The sequence below is a fragment of the Mobula birostris genome, chromosome 4, assembly GCF_030028105.1.
Source record: "Mobula birostris isolate sMobBir1 chromosome 4, sMobBir1.hap1, whole genome shotgun sequence".
In the NCBI taxonomy this organism is placed as follows: Eukaryota; Metazoa; Chordata; class Chondrichthyes; order Myliobatiformes; family Myliobatidae; genus Mobula; species Mobula birostris.
Genome location: NC_092373.1, coordinates 165,250,301 through 165,267,697, shown reverse-complemented (window position 1 = coordinate 165,267,697; position 17,397 = coordinate 165,250,301). Strand labels below are relative to the sequence as shown.

General features: G+C 42.0%; 1 protein-coding gene across 3 annotated transcripts in view; it reads left to right on the top strand.

Annotated features, from left to right (window-relative positions):
* gstcd (glutathione S-transferase, C-terminal domain containing) overlaps positions 1-17,397 on the top strand; it is a 238,736-nt gene that overhangs the window by 174,213 nt on the left and 47,126 nt on the right. For all 3 annotated transcript variants that reach the window (XM_072256401.1, XM_072256400.1, XM_072256402.1), the window contains 2 exons: positions 9,446-9,561; positions 16,642-16,686. In XM_072256401.1, the coding sequence (XP_072112502.1) occupies positions 9,446-9,561; positions 16,642-16,686 (161 nt within the window). The remainder of the gene's footprint in view (positions 1-9,445; positions 9,562-16,641; positions 16,687-17,397) is intronic.

Sequence of the window (17,397 nt, the reverse complement as noted above, 5' to 3'; positions counted from 1 at the left end):
AGCAAGGATGTTATGCTGAAGCTTTGTAAGATATTAGACAGAGTGCACTTGGAGTACTGCAAGTAGTCCTGGGCCCCTTATGTTAAAAAAAAGTGCTGGCATTGGAGGGGGTCCAGAGGAGATTCATGAGAATGATTCAGGAATGAAAGGGTTAACATAAGAGGAGTTTGATGGCTCTGGGCCTGTATTTGCTGAAGAAAAGCAGAGTGAGGGGGTATCTCATTGAAACCTATTGAATATTGAAAAGCCTAGATAGAGTGGATGTTTCCTATAGTGGACTAGTTTATATTCAGAAGGCACAGCCTCAGAATAGAGGGCTGTCTATTTAGAACAGAGATGAGGAGAAATTTTCTTTAGCTAGACGGTTGTGAATCTGGAATTCATTGTGACAACGTACTGTGGAGGTCAAATCATTGGATATATTTAAAGCAAAGTTAATGGATTCTTGATTAGTCAGGACATCAAAAGTTATGGGGAGAAGGCAGGAAAATTGTGTTGAGAGGGATAATAAATCAGCTGTGATGGAATGGTAGAGTAGACTCAACAGGTTGAACGGCCTTAAGTCTGCTCATATGTCCTATGGTCCTATTGTCAAAAATAGCTCTTTTCTAAACTGATTATCATTTTCCTGTATTGGAGCTGATGCTATTACTGTATAAATATCTTTTCTCCAAATTATATCCTATGTCATTATTTTGCTCCATTATGACAGTTTAAGTGTGAGCAGGCTAACTGTTTGGATTTGGCTTTAATTGTTGGTTTGGATTGTAATTTTTGGTTGTACGTGTAGACATTATTGTCATCCAGACAGGATACTACGTTTGTTCTTAAACAGCATGAACTATAGAAGATGTTCAGAATGAGTCTTTTACCCCATCTTCTCAGACAAATTGAAACTTATGGGGCAAGTTCAGTCAAAGGGTGATGTGTATATTTGATGAACTGCCCGAGAAAGTGGTTGAGGCAGGTTCCATAACAATATTCCAAAGACATTCGGATAAGTTTATGTATAAGAAGGATTTAGACTGGTATGGGTCAGTTGCAGGCAAATGTGACTGGCTTTGTGGGTACCATGGTCAGCATGTACACTGGGCCCAAGTGCCTGTCTTCATTCTGTATTACTCTGTGACTCTATGACTCTGTGCCAGTCACTCTCTATAGTCAGGTGGTAGTTCACAGCTAAATTTGATGCATTTCAATGATCAATGACAATTAAAGCTATAATGTTACATCTTCCAGTAAGATAGGTATTACTAGTCACAGCTGGTCTTCGCCTGTAATCAGTTTATAGTTATGCTGCTAAGGTTGGATTGTAGCAGTAATCGCATGCTGAGTAGAAATAGTATCAGGGCCTGCTGGGCCCAATAGGTAGTTCCTTTGTTGTATATTATATTTAATTTTATACACTAGTGTGTAAGTAAGTGTGGTTCAAAGTATCAAAGTGCCTCCTGTATTTAAAACTTGTTTTGGCAGAAACTCTGAGAAGTAGAGACAGATACTCATACAATTATTAATTCAGGTAAGGACTCAGTATAGTAGTAGCTGGGCATTATTATTCATTTCTGAAATTCAGAAGCAGTGAGCAATGCACATGCTACATCATTCTGCATATTCTGTTCAAATTATCCTGGCCACTTCTATCCCATAGTTCACAGCAAAATTTAAGGATAAGTACTCATTATAAAATGCCTGATTAGCAGTTTTCCCTTTATGCTTAACTTAAATATTGGGATCAAATTCAGCGTTCACCATCTTTCTGTTCCTGAAGGGTTGTGCTTCTCAGTTGTCAGGGGTGAAACTAGGTGTGACTAGAGTCAAAGGGCTCTAATTACTCCGATGCCTTGTGTTATGCACTGTTGTCAAACCTCAATGAGAGGGTTATGTTTCTTTTTGCTTTTTAAAAGCTCAGTTTAAAAGTTTAACTCTGTCTGATCCACTGATTTCTATTCTTTATGATGCCTACCAATAACACAGTGAAGAAAAGGAGCATAATCCAGACATAGGAAGGTACAGGGTTTCAGACTCATTGATGTTGATTTTCTAGTCCAAATCCCATGTAATTAGTTAGAGAGTTTGTGTGAATAAATGTTATTGAGCTTTGCCATGTGTATAGTGTCATGCCTTTGGCTTCTTCGTCTACCTTTATCTGCACTAAAAGAAGAGAAGTACCATTATTAACCTTTTAGATGGCTAGGTATTGACTTCTTGTGCTGTCTAGTGATAGACTGGAATCTAAATAAACCTTTTCAGTTCTAGGATTTAGTTTTATTCACCAGCCTCTGGAATTAACACATAAAGACTTTCTCAACTGCTATTCTGTCCTTGATGTGAGTACACTGGTTTCCATATCCCAGCAACTTCTTTTGGTTGAACTCCATATCCTAACTCTAAAGTCACAAAGCCTTGAGAGCAGACATTAGTTCTTTGCCAAAGATTTGAGTATTACAGGTCAGGAGCGAGGCATCCTCTCCAGAATAATTTGCATAATTTTACGACAATAAAATCTAGCTTAATCATGTCCAAGTACCATGCGAGAATATTTTCTGCCTCTTTACTGAACATCACTACTTTAATCCAACCTCTATAAACAAATATTTGCTTGAAAATAAAAGTGAAAAATGCTAGAAACATTGAACAGGTCTGCAGAGAAATAGAGTTAATATAGCAGATCAAAGGTACTTCATCAGAGCTGTTCACTTTCAGGAGTTTCTGTTTTCATTTTTGATGACAGAGTTTTTGCTTGCAGCATTCACTCTGCTTTGCTTATCACCAATGCTGCCTGACCTTTTGAGTGTTTCCAGTATTTTATGTTCCTTATTCAGATTTCTTGCGTCAATAATTTTTTTTGAATTTTCAAACAATGTGGTTTTGGTGTCAAATTTGATTTGATAATATTCCTGTCTGACATATTGCAACCTCTTATGGAGTTTAAAGTGCTATATAAATGCAATTTGTTCTTGTTGAGAGTAATGATATGTAGTGCAAGATTGATAATGAACTGATAGTTAGTCAAGGAAGTAGCTTGTTTCCGACTGCCAGATCAGAAGTCAAATCATCTTTAACATGGTGAAAACTCAAAAATTTGTTAGGCTACCTACAATTTTCTCCCCCTTCTTCCCTTTCCACCATTGCTCCTCCTCACTGTGCAATCATTTCACCCGCTGTAACCTTTGACCCCCCTCCCCCAACAAGTGAAGGACTGATTCACTTCTGCTTTAAATATACCCAATGATTTGGCATCCACAGCTGTGTGTAGCAATGAATTCCACAGATTCACCATTCTCTGGCTAAAGAAGTCCCATGTCATTTCTGTTCTAAATGGACATTCCCCTATTCTGAGGCTGTGTCCTCTGGTCCTATACTGCCCAACTACAGGAAACATCCTCTCCATATCCACTCTGTAGAGGCCTTTCAGGATTCAAAGTTCAAACTTCAAAGTAAGTTTGTTATCAATGTACGTATATGACACCATATACAACCCTGAGATTCGTTTTCTTGTGGGCCGACTCAATAAATCCAATAACCATAATAGAATCAATGAAAGACTGCACCCAACAGGGTGGGTAACCAGTGTGCAAAAGACAACAAACTGCAAATACAAAAGAAAAAAAGAAATAATAATAATAAATAAATAAGCAATAAATATTGAGAATATCGGATGAAGAGTCCTTGAAAGCGAGTACATAGGTTATGGGAACAGTTCAATGGTGGGACTCAATTGAAGTTGAGTGAAGTTATCCCCTCTGGTTTAAGAGCCAGATGGTTGAGGGGTAATAACTGTTCCTGAACTTGGTGGTGTGAATCCTGAGGCTCCGGTACATTCTTCCTGATGACAGCAGCAAAAAGAGAACATGACCTGGGTGGTGGAGTGAGGTCCCTGATGACAGATGCTGCTTTCCTGCAACAACACTTCGTGTAGATGTGCTCAATGGTGGGGAGTGCTTTACCCAAAATGGACTGCGCTGTACCTACTACTTCTTGTAGGATTTTCTGTTCAAGAGCATTGGTGTTTCCATTCCATGCTGTGTTACAGGCAGGAATATACTCTCCACCACACATCTGTAGAGGTTTGTCAAAGTTTTAGGTGTCATGCTGAATCTTCATAAACTTCTAAGAAAGAAGAGGCGCTGCCATGCTTTCTTCATAATTGCACGTGCATGCTGGGCTCAGGACTGGTCCACTGAAATGCTAACACCAAGGAATTTAAGGTTGCTGAACTTCTCCACCTCTGATTTCCTGATAAAGTCTGGTTCATGGACCTCCAATTTCCTCCCCCTGAAGGCAATAATCAGCTCCTTGGTTTTGCTGACATTGAGTAAGAGGTTATTGTTGTGGAACTACTCAGCCAGAATTTCAGTCTCCCTCCTATATGCTAATTCAGCCTATGACAGTGGTATCATCAGCAAACTTAAAATGGAACTGTACTTAGTCATAAATATAAAGCGAGTAGAGTAGGGGGTTCAGCATACAGCCTTGTGGTGCACCTGTAATGTTGGAGATTGTGGACGAGATGTTGTTGCTCTTCTGAACTGACTGGTGGGCCTGCAAGTGAGGAAATTGAGGATCCAATTGCACAAGGAGGTCTTGAGGCCAAGGTATTGAAACTTATTGATTAGTTTTGAAGGTATAATATTATTGAATGCCAATCTGTAGTTGATTATGAGCATCCTGATGTATGCATCTTTGTTGTCCAGGTGTTCCTTGGTTGAGTAATGGCATCTGCTGTCTATGCGTTTCAATGAGATCTCCCCTCTTTCTTCTTACCTTCAGCAAATACATGCCCAGAGCCATCAAATGCTCCCGATGTGTTAACCCCTTCATTCCCAGAATCATTCTCATTAACATCCTCTGGACCCTCTCCAATGCCAACATGTCTTTTCTTAGATAAGGGGCCCAAAACTACTCTCAGTACTCCTAGTGCAGCCTGTCTAATGCCTTATAAAGCTTCAGCATTACATTCTTGCTTTTATATTCTAGTCCTCTCGAAATGAATGCTAACATTGTATTTGTCTTCCTTACCACCAAGTCAACCTGCAAGTTAACCTTTAAGGAATCCTGCATGAGGATTCCCAAGCCCCTTTGCAATTCTGATATCTGAACTTTCTCCCTGTTTAGAAAATGGTGTGCGCCTTTATTCCTTCTATCAAAGTGTATGATCATTGTCTTCCCTACACCATATTTCATATGTCACTTTTTTGCCCATTCTGCCAATCTGTCGATGTCTTTCTGCTGACTCCCTACTTCCTCAGCACCACCTGCATTCCATTATCTTTGTATTATCTGCAAACTTGACTGCAAAGCTATCCATTCTGATGTCAAGTAGTTGACATATAATGTGAAAAGAAGCAGTTTTAACCTTGACGCCTACAGAGTATCACTAGTCATCAGTAGCCAACCAGAAAAGTTCCCCTTTTCTCTCACACTTTGCCTCCTGCCAGTCAGCCAATCTTCTATCCATGCAAGAATCATTCTGGTAATCTTGTTAAGCAGCCTCATTGGTGGCACTTCATCAAACGGAAAAAAAAAACAAATCGTACAAACATTCAAAAGTAAAGAAATAACATTATACACAGAGTCCCCAAAAGTGAGTCCTCGGTACTGTGCCAATGGTAGTCCTCAAGAGCTGTGTTGATGGCCACATGCCACAGCTGAAAAGTTAAACGCCAAAGCATCTCTATCAAATTGCACAAATAGTTAAAAAAAAGTAAACAGGAAACACGAGGAACTCGAACTGCAGAGTCCCCAAAGCATATCCACAACTGCAGAGCATATTCACCGCTAAGGAGAGTACGTCCAGAAGCCGGATGGCTGCTGAGCAAAAGCCACTCCCAAACCTGGCAGTGTGGGACCCGAGGCTACAGCATGACAAGAGACATCGGTCAAATGCAGACACATGGCACTGAACTTCTGTTCGTTTTCTCTTCTTATCCTCAGCGATTTTAATTGGCACGGACTAATGCATCTGACCACGGGTTCCTGTACCGCCATTAGGAATCAACACTAAATCCCATCCACACCATCACAGAAGCACCAGATCATTCAGTCGGCCCAGAAGTACATTCTTAAAAAGGTAATTACAGGCTGCAGTTGTTGGTAGTTTAGAAGAAGAAGTGCAACATAGTTAGAAGAAGAAGAATATCCAGTAGATTTCATTAACTGTCGCAGTTGGTCACTGGTGCCATCTTTCTGGAAGGTACATCTTCCAGAAAGGAGAAGCCCTAGTGCGCTTGCGCCAGTCGTGCATGCAGCCTGGTACAGCCGTTCCGATCTATTCTTACTTTCTTCTTCTTACTTTTTAATTTACGTTATTTTTTGTATTTTTTTCTCTCATGGTAACACGTCGAAGCTGCACCCTCTCTAACATACTGGTAGAGAGAGTTTTATTTGGGTTTTCTTTAGCACTGGAAATGGTTACATCCCGACATGCGGGACAGAAGCAAGGTCACATTGTGTATTCCACGGACCAGCAAATGCTGGCCGGTTTAGTGAGCAGAGTGGCTGACACCCCTGCTGAAATCCGGAGGAAAACACACAGAGGATGCAGAAGGGGATCACAAAGCTGAGGAAGGAGGACCGGGTCGCGACAACAGAGACTTTTGGAGAAGAGGAGTTCGGTGGGTAATACCGTTCCGCCTGACCGGAAGTACACTGACAGCGGTAAGTGTAAAGGAGTTGGATGCTTACTGTTCTGGCTAACAACAGATGGTGCAATCTGGGGCATATGACGTTTGAGGAACGTGTTTGCAGACTGGATATTGAACTTTTTACTGTTGGACTTCGGCCACATTCCACCGTGATACAGCACTTGGTGGCATGGGAGGTCGTTCCTGCCTGTGGCCATCAAACACGCAGCTCCTCCCGTGGAGGGTCAGACACCTTGAGCCAAATAGACTGGTCCTGGACTTATTTTCCATCTGGCATAGTTTGCATTTTGTTGTTTGATTGTTGGGGGTTTTTTGTAGTTCTGTAACGAAACCAAATTTCCCTCGGGATTAATAAAGTATATCTATCTATCTATCTTCCATGGTACATCTGTAGAAACTTACTGAAGTGACATCAAATCCCCTCAAACTCCTAATGAAATATAGTTGCTGGCATGCCTTCTTTGTCATTGCATCAATATGTTGGGCCCAGGATCAATCTTCAGTGATATTGACACCACTTGAAACTTCTGATCTCACTCACTCCTGTATGCCTCATCACCATCTCAGATTCCGCTGACAACAGTTCTATCATTGGTGAATTTTTTGATGGTGTTTGAACTGTGTGTAGACACAGAGTCATGGGTGTAGAGAGAGTAGAACAGGCTAAGCACGCATCTTGAGTTGTGCCTTTGAAGAGGAGACGTTATTTCTGATCCACACTGACTGTGGTCTCCTGATGAGGAAGTCAAGGATGCAGTTACGGAAAGGAGGTGCAGAGGCCCAGGTTTTGAAGCTTATTGATTATTACTGGGGCCGGGGGCGGAGTGGGGGAATAGTGTTGAACAATGAGCTGCACACAATAGACAGCAGCCTGTTGTAGGTACTGCTGTTGTCCAGGTGGTCCAAGGCTGCGTGGAGAGCAGGTGAGACTGCATTCGTTGTAGACCTGATGTGACGGTACTTGGAGTTGAGGGACAGATTAATCAAGATAATGGCTCAAGAGCCTTTTCAATTTTTATGCTGCTACCCTAAATGCAACTCAGCATTTAATTTCAAACAAGAGAAAATCTGCAGATGCTGGAAATCCAAGCAACACACACAAAATGCTGGAGAAACTTAGCAGGCCAGGCAACATCTATGGAAAAGAGTAAACAGTCGACGTTTCGATCCAAGACCCTTCATCAGAACGCATGATGAAGGGTCTCGGCCCAAAACGTTGGGCCTGTTCAGTTCCTCCAGCATTTTGTGTGTGCTGTTAGCATTTAATTTGTTGACGGTCCAAGATTTAACATTTTATTGTTCTTCATTTAATGAAATTATGGATATGTGATTTTATTTTGCAAGCCATTAATAACGTCTATCAAACATTTCATAAAAGAAGAAACTCTTGAGTCAGAGTAGTAATTGATTATCCTAATTTTATGACATGAGAAGTTTCTGGAAACTCTTTGCTGTAAACCAGGGGTAGGCAACCTATGGCCTGCGAAGGTATTTTGACTGGCCCGCGAGTGATTTTTCCTTATTCTGAGTGTTTCACGCGACCACACTGATGGACATGCATGGCAGCTTGTTACACTGGCCCCAGGATCCATTCTGTTTCAAACCAAACACTGGTATATACGAATGACGGGAAGGCAGACTACCTTATTAATATTTATTAGATACTCTCCGTGCATGCGCAGGTTTTCAGATGGGATCGTTCAAATTTGTAAACAGAAACAGCGTCACTGTGTTTTAACAAGAAATCCACGCTAGATATCCAGATATTTACGTGTGCTACAATACTTGTGGAATAACTCATGTTTCGAAATAAAATTGAAGAAAAAAATTCCAATGGCAATGAATGCAAAATGCAGGAAGGTAGACACTGAGTGCCAAAATTTCCAAGACACTTGGGCACTAGATTACTTCTTCATCGAGCAAGCTGGGAAACCAGTTTGTCTCATTTGCCTAGAAAATGAGACAAAGGTCCAAGTTTTCATCTCATTTTGCTGATTTTGCTTGACTTCTATAGAAAATATATTCATCCAAATGGAAGGTATCCTAACTTAGTGGACCATGCAAAAAAGATGACATTGTTTGGCAGTACTTCTCTGTGTGAGCAATTATTTTCAAAAATGAAGCACACCAAGAACCATTTGAGAACAAGATTGACCGATGCCCATCTGGATGATGTCTTGCTCTTGGCATCAACAAGTTTGACACCCACTATTGAGAAGCTTTTAAGCAACAAACAGCATCAAATTTCACATTGATTTATTGACTGTTGTATTAAAATGTAATTTACCACCATTCAATGCATCATGTTCATACATTTTATGTTTAAAGGTTCTTTGTGTCCTTTTAATAGATTCAAAAGATGCCTTGATTGAAATAAATTGCAACTAAACTGAGTTCTTTGATTACTAATTGGCATCCTTGGTTAAGCACAAATGATTTTCTAGCATGTGTTATTCATTAATTTGAGACAAAACATAACTAGATGTAATTAAATGGATAATTCCCATATTTCAAGTTTTTTATGGCATTAACCTGGCCCACCGTCTGCTCATTAATATGCGATCTGGCCCACAGAGGCAAAAAGTTTGCTGATCCCTGCTGTAAACTTTGCATTTTAATTACAATATCACTGAGATTGAAAGTTTAATATACTACTAATTATAAGATAGCTGTTGTTTATCATCCTGTCTGTACACCCAGAACAGTGACTGCAAAGCTGAAAATGTATGGCACCTGTTGACTGAAGTATGTCTGATTTTGCGCTGATAAATTTTTGTTTCTGCATTGACCTGTTCTTACAGGAAAGCTCAGCTCTGAGCGTGCCCTAAGGAAGCAGCAACAGTTAGACAACATAATCTCCATTGTGACAAAGTTGGCCAAACCTGGTGATACAATCGTTGATTTCTGCAGTGGCGGGGTATGTAATCTTAAGATCTTTACTAACTTTAATGATCATAGATTTATGCAGATTGGAGCAAGCCATTTGGCCCACTATGCCATGTAGTGGGCAGTCATATATTTTAATCCATCTTCCAGCACTTGACCCAGAACTTTAAATATCAAGTGATGCACATGCTCATCTAAGCACATCTTAAATGTTGTCAGTGACTCTGCTTCCACCACTTTCTCTGGCAGTGCACTCCAGGAATTCACCACTCTCAGGTAAAAAATGTCCTTATCAGTTCCCCTCTAAATCTTGTAGCCCTTACCCCAAATTCAAGTCCCCTCGTTTTAAACTTTCCTCCATTCTCTCCTATCTATACCCATTGTAACTTTATGTACCCCAGTCATGTCCGCTCTTAAACCCCTCTTATCCAGAGAAAGTAGACCTTGCATCTCCAATGAAAATGTTCATCCTTAGGCAACATTCTGGTGAATCCCCTCTGCTTCTTTCTGGTGCTATCACATCATTTCAGTGGCGTGGTGACCAGAGCTGCACACAGTATTCCAACTGAGATCTGACTAATGTTTTATAAAGTTGAAGCATTACCTCCTTGCTGTTGTGTTCAGTGCTGAAATTAATGAAGGCCAATACCCATATGGCCTTCTTAACCATGTTATCAACCTATCCTGCCATTTTCAAGGATCTTTGGATTTACATACCAAAGTACTCAATTAAAGTATTAAAGTTTGGGGGGGGCGGTGGCGTAGGACCTTACAATTTATAATAAAGGTCCTGGCCTCATTAGTATTCCATAATGCATCACCTCATATTTATCATTCTTAAATTCCAGTACCTGCCATTTCTCAGCCCACTTCACCATCATATTGATATCACCTTGTACCCTACTACAATACTCCATGCTGTCAACAACTCTGCCAATCTTAGTGAAAGCTACGAACTTACTGATCTTGCTGCCTGCATCCATATCCCAATCTTATGTTGAAAACAGTAAGAGTCCCTGTGGATAACTACTTGCCACAGACGTCCAATCACAAAAACAACCCTCTCCAAACCACTTTTGATTCAATTTTCCAGTTTCCCCTGGATCTCATGGGCCTTAAATCTTTGGAAGGACACGGCATGTTGAACTGCATCCGTGAGGAGAAAGCAGTTGTTGATGTTTCAGGTTAAGAACCTACATCAGGACTGAGAGTGGAGAGGAAAGATAGCTGGTACAAAGAGGAGAGGGGGAGGAATGAGACAGATCATAGGAGAGGGGAAAAGGGTGAAGGGAAGATGGACAGAAGGGGTGATGGTTGGAGTTGAGAGACAGATGAGGCAGATGAGTGATAGGTGGATGCAGAAAGGGGAATAAAAAGAAGATGGAAACAGGTGGGGAATGAGCGGGTGAAGCTAGTGACGTATTTAGAGGGTGTTAAGGGAGGACACAGTAGCTACAAGTGCTGGAATCAGATAAGTAGAGAAGGTGTTAATGAGAACCAATGAGAGAGAGGTGACGGCAAATGGAATCAGACGGACGGGTGAAGGGATCCATTTGGTGAAGCGAATGGGTAGTAGGTGCATGGAGCAATAATGGGCTAAAGTATGGGCTACAGGAGAGGGAGCAAAAATGGGAGGAATGGAGATGGGGCAGAATGAGAGAAAGAGAGCAGATAAGTGTTAGCAGAAATTCAAAAATTCAATTTACCAATGGGTTGTAGCCTATCCAGGCAGAATATAAGGGGTCATTATCCCTTCCTTGTCTGCTTCCACCTGTCATCTACCTGCCTCTGCTCTTAACTCTGCTCTTTCCTCTCCCTTACTTGGCTCTTACTGTCATCATCCCTCAGCCCTTTTGGTCTAACTATCCCCTACTGGCTGATCAACCCTGATCAACAATCAGTGGACTGGAGGAAGCATGCAGATGATGCAGCTTGACCCATTGAGTTCTTCCAGCAGATTATATGTTGTTCCAAATTTCAGCGTCTGTGGTCTTTTATGTCATCATCTGCTAGCCCTGTCTCAGCCCTCCTACTCTCCTCTTTATACTGGCTGTCTTCCATCTCCATTCTCAGTCGTATTATAGGGTCTCATAATGTTGAAATTTCCTGTTGGTATTTGCTGCAGATTCCAGCAACTGCAGTCTGTTGTGTCTGTTGTATGTTTTGTGTATTACTATTGAATAGTTTGTTTATAGTATAATATTTCATTAAGAATATGTTGGAATATGTCACTATTTTTCAACAAAGTTGTCTGTGCTTTCTCAAAGATCAAATGTATTTTAAAAGCATGCAGAAATATATAGGAAAACACAATGGCAATTTCTACATAATATTGTCAAACATGTACCTTCATGCTTGAAATTACTGAGTTCAGAAGCTCCTGCCCCACCAAACTTGTATCTGTCTACCTGGACTCCATTTTGTCACTCGTAGTTCAGTCCCTCCCCACCTACATCCGGGATACAGCCCATGACCTCCACCTCTTCAATAACTTCCAGTTCCCCGGTCCTGACCACTTCATTTTCACTATGGATGTCCAATCCTTATACACCTCCATTCCCCATCAAGAAGGCCTCAAAGCCTTCCGCTACTTTCTGGACAATAGACCTCACCAGTTCCCCACCACCACTACCCTCCTCTGGTTGGCGGAACTGGTACTCACACTTAATGACTTCTCTTTTGGCTCTTCCCACTTTCTTCAGACTAAGGGTGTAGCTATGGGCACTCACATGGCCCCCAGCTATGTCTGCCTCTTCATTGGTTATGTGGAACAGTCTGTGCTCCAGACCTATACTGGTACTGCTCCCCAACTTTTCCTTCATTACATTGACGACTACATTGGTACTACTTCCTGCACCCATGCTGAGCTCGTCAATTTCATCGACTTTCCTTCAAACTTCTACCCAGCCCTCAAATTCACTTGGTCTATCTTGGATACTTCTCTCCCCTTTCTCGATCTCTCGGTCTTCATCTCTGGAGACAGACTGTCCACTGACATCTTCTACAAGCCCACTGACTCTCATAACTACCTCGACTATACCTCTTCCCACCCTGCCACAAATGCCATTCCCTATTCCCAGTTCCTCTGTCTCCGCCGCATCTGCTCCCAGGATGAGGATTTCCGTTCCAGGACATCTCAAATGTCCTCTTTCTTTAAGGATCGTGGTTTACCTGGTTTATCGTGGTCATCAACGATGATCTCACCTGCATCTCCTCCATTTCCCACACTTCGGCCCTCACCCCATCCTTCCACCACCACAATAGGGACAGAGTTCCCCTTGTCCTCACCTACCACCCCACCAGCCTCCACATCCAGCACATTATCCTCTGCAACTTCCGCCACCTTCAACAGGACCCCACCACTAAGTGCACTTTCCCTCTCTACCCCTCTCCGCTTTCCGCAGGGATCGATCCCTCCACGACTCCCTGGTCTACATGTCCCTCCCCACGGATCTCCCACCCGACACTTATCCCTGTAAGCGTAAGTGCTACACCTGTCCCTACACCTCCTCTCCTGCCACCATTCAGGGCCCCAAACAGTCCTTCCAGCTGAGGCAACACTTGACTTGTGAGTCTGTTGGAGACATCTATTGCATCTGGTGCTCCCGGTGCGGCCTCCTCTACATTGGTGAAACCCGACGCAGATTGGGGGACCGTTTCGTCGAGCACCTCCGCTCCGTCCGCCACAACAGGCAGGATCTCCTGGTTGCCACCCACTTCAACTCTGCTTCACATACCCATTTGGATATCTTAATACATGCCCTCCTCTACTGCCACGATGAGGCTAAACTCAGGCTGGAGGAGCAACACCTCATATACCGTCTGGGTAGTCTGGGTATGAACATTGAATTCTCCAACTTCCGGTAATTCCCTCCCCCTCCCTTCCCCTATCCCTATTTCACTCTGCCCCCTCCCCCAGCTGCCTACTACCTCCCTCATGGTTCAGCCTCCTTCTACTACCCATTGTGTTTTCCCCTATTCCTTCTTCACCTTTCCTGCCTATCCTCTCCCTGCTTCCCCTCCCCCACCCCTTTATCTTTCCCTTACTGGTTTTTCACCTGGAACCTACCAGCCTTCTCCTTCCCACCCTCCCCCCACCTTCTTTATAGGGCCTTTGTCCCTTCCCTCTTCAGTCCTGATGAACGGTTCCAGCCCGAAATGTTGACTAATCGTTTCCATGGATGCTGCCTGACCTGCTGAGTTCCTCCAGCGTGTTGTGAGTGTTGCTTTGACCCCAGCATCTGCAGAGTATTTTGTGCTTCTGTTCTAAAAGGTTGTCCCTCAGTTTTAAGTTTGTGCTCTCTAGTTCTTGATACCCCCAACAGAGTAAGCATCCTCTCCACATCCTCCTTATCTAGCCCTTTCAACATTTGGTAGGTTTCAATGAGATCCCCACGCATTCTTATAAATCCCAATGAGTACAGGCTCAAGGCTGCTAAATGCTCTTCATATGTTAACCCCTTCATTCCTGGAATCATCCTTGTGAACCTCTCCTGGACTCTCTCCAATGATAATACATCCTTTCTGAGATATGGGGCCCAAAACTGTTCACAATACTCCAAGTGCGGCCTAACTAGTATCTTATAAAGCTTCAGCATTATCTCTTTGTTTTTATATTCTATTCCTTTGAAATAAATGCTAACATTGCACTTGCCCTCTTTACCACAGACTCGTCCTGTGAATTAACCTTCTGGGAGTCTTGCATGAGTAGTCCAAAGTCCCTTTGCATCTCTGATGTTTGAATTTTTTCCCCATTTAGATAATAGTCTGCACTATTGTTCCTCTACCAAAATGCATTATTGTACATTTCCCAACACTGTATTCCATCTGCCACTTTTTTGCCCATTCTTCCAGTTTGTCTAAGTCCTGCTGCAATCGCATTGCTTTCTCAGCACTACCTACCCCTCCATCTATCTTAGTATCATCTGCAAACTTTATCACAAAGCCATCAATTCCACTATCTAAATCGTTGACAAACGATGTGAAAAGTAGCAGTCCCAAAACTGACCCCTGAGGAACACCACAAGTCACTGGCAGCCAACCAGAAAAGGCCCCCTTTATTCCCCTTGCTGTCACCTGCCTATCAGCCATTCCCCTCTGTCCATGCTAGTATATTTCCTGTAACACCATAGGATTTTATCTTGTTATGCAGCCTCATGTGAGGCACCTTATCAAATGCCTTCTGAAAATCTAACTAAGTGACAGCCACTGCCTCTCTTTTGTCCACTTGGTACAAAGTACCTGCTTGGTACTTCGCAGAATTCCAACAGATTTATCAAGCAAGATTTCCCTTTACAGAATCATGCTGACTTTGACTTATTTTATCATTAGACTCCAAGTACCCCAAACCTCGTCCTTAATAATGGACTCCAACAATTTCCCAACCACTAACTGGACTCTTTAACAGTCCTCCAGGACCATGCCAGAATAAAATGATTCTAGAAAGATCATGACCAGTGTACCCATCATCTCTTCAGCAACCTCTCTCGGGACTGGGATGTAGTCCATCTGGTCCAGGTGACTTATTCACCGTAAGACTTTTCAGTTTGCCTTGCACTTTTTTCTTTGTAATAGCAATGGCACTCACTCCTGCTTCTTCACACTCATGGACCAGTGACATACAGCTAGTGTCTTCCACAATAAAGACTGAAGCAAGGTACTTATTAAGTTCATTTGCATTTCTTTGTCCCCCATTACTACCTCACTAACATAATTTTCCAGTGGTCCAATATCAACTCTCACTTCCCTTTTATTCTTTATGTAACTGGAAAAAAACATTATATTATTGGCTAGTTTGCCCTCATATTTCATCTTCTCCCTTCTTATATCTTTTTTTTACTTTTGTTGGATTTTAAAAGCTTTCCAATCATCCAACTTCCCATTCACTTTTGCTACATTGTATGCCCTTTCCTTGGCTTTTATGCAGTCCTTATATTCCTTTGTCAGTCTCAGTTGCCTAGCCCTGCCATTTGAGAACAACTTCTTCTGTGGAACATAATCTATCCTGCTCCCTGTGAACTATTCCCAGAACCTTCAGCCACCCCTGTTCTGCCGTCATCCCTGCCAATATCTCCCTCCAAGCCACCCGGGCTAGCTCCTCTCTCATGCCTCTGTAATTTTCTTTATTCCATTGCGATACTGATACACGTGAGTTATGCTTCTCTCTCTCAAATTGCAGTGTTAAATCAATCATATTATGAACACTCACTCCTAAGGGTTTCTTTACATTAAGCCCCCAATAAGATCTGCGTTATTACACAACACTCAACCTAAAATAGCCTTTCCCCTAGTAAGCGTGAGCACAAGCTTCTCTAAAAAGCCGTCTCGTGGGCATTCAACAAATTCCCTCTCTTGTGATCTCACACCAACCTGATTTTCCCAATCCCATTGCATATTGAAGTTCCCCATTACAATTGTGACATTACCCTAATTACATGCCCTTTCCAGCTCCCCTTGCAATCTGAACCCCACATCTTGGCTGATATGTGGAGGCCTATATATGAATCCCATCATGTTTTTTTTTTACCATTGCACTTTCTTAACTCTGCCCACAAAGATTCGACATTCTCGACATCCTCTGACCCTATGTCACCTCTTTCTATGGAATGTAATTCCATCTCTTACCAATAGAGCCACACCACCCCCATGTCTTCCTGCCTTTCTTTTCGATACGAAGTATATCCTTTGACGTTAAACTCCCAACTATGACCTTCTTTCAGCCACGAGTTCATCCACCTCATTCTGAATGCTACGCGCATTTAAATGCAGCACCTTCAGTTCTTCATTCTTCACCTTTATGAATTTTGCATCTGTGGTGCTACTTAACTCTGTCTGCATTTGTAGTCGGCAATTGACTTGTCCTTCCTTACATTCATTGATGATTCCATTTTCACAACAGACATAAAACAAATAACAAACTTAATAATTTTGTTGTTACAACTTCTGTGAGTGGAAACTTTAAATCCCATTACCTTGCAAAGAGTAACTACTCAAAGGTTCATTTAACAGACAGATAAATAAAGATGTTTGTCTTCACAAATTTATCCATGTCTGACCTTGAAATGACACCATTGACCACTGGTTAACTGAACTGTGTGACCTATATTTACAGGGGCACCTTGGAATTGTCCTAGCTCATACCTTGTCGTCATGCCAGGTATGTAATTTAAAATTTGTTGCAGTTACTCTGCTTACTCTGGAATTAAATTTGCAACCTGAGATGAGAGCTTTGTGATGGCATGTTAGATATCCATGTTGAAGAAAGCAAATCAGGCACAGGCACTCACATACCAGTTTGTGGGAGCAGCTAGATCTACATTGTGAAAGCCTGCCAACATTTTCTTTTTAACCTGCTGACCATCTGATATGTTGTTTTATATGTTGGGCTTTAGGCCAAATTTGTATGCTGGTCTCTTCCATCAAAGTCTCAAGTAACAATCATCTTCTCCTATTGTGTTCCATCCCGCATCATCAAGGAGAGATTTAGTGGATGATACCTATGGCTGGCTGCATAGCCTGATCTTGAAATTCATCAAGTTCACTGCTATCTGCATGCTGTCCACTTACAGAATTCAGAAATGCTGACAAAAAGCTTATAAAAAGGCTGTGAAGGCACTGGAAGCTGACATTTCAACGTATAATTCAAAGGAAAACTGCCTTTAACTGGTCTGTGTCTAAGGGCACCAGCTCATCAAGCCAATATAAATTAAGCTCTATTTTATAATCTGGATTTTAGGATAGTTTGTGTTACAGGATCACGTTCCATAGTGTAATTTGTTTATTTTTCTATAAAAATTACAACTCATTGAAAGAAATAGTTACACTCGAATGCCGTGGGACATGAGGTAGTTAATATTTCATGTTATTC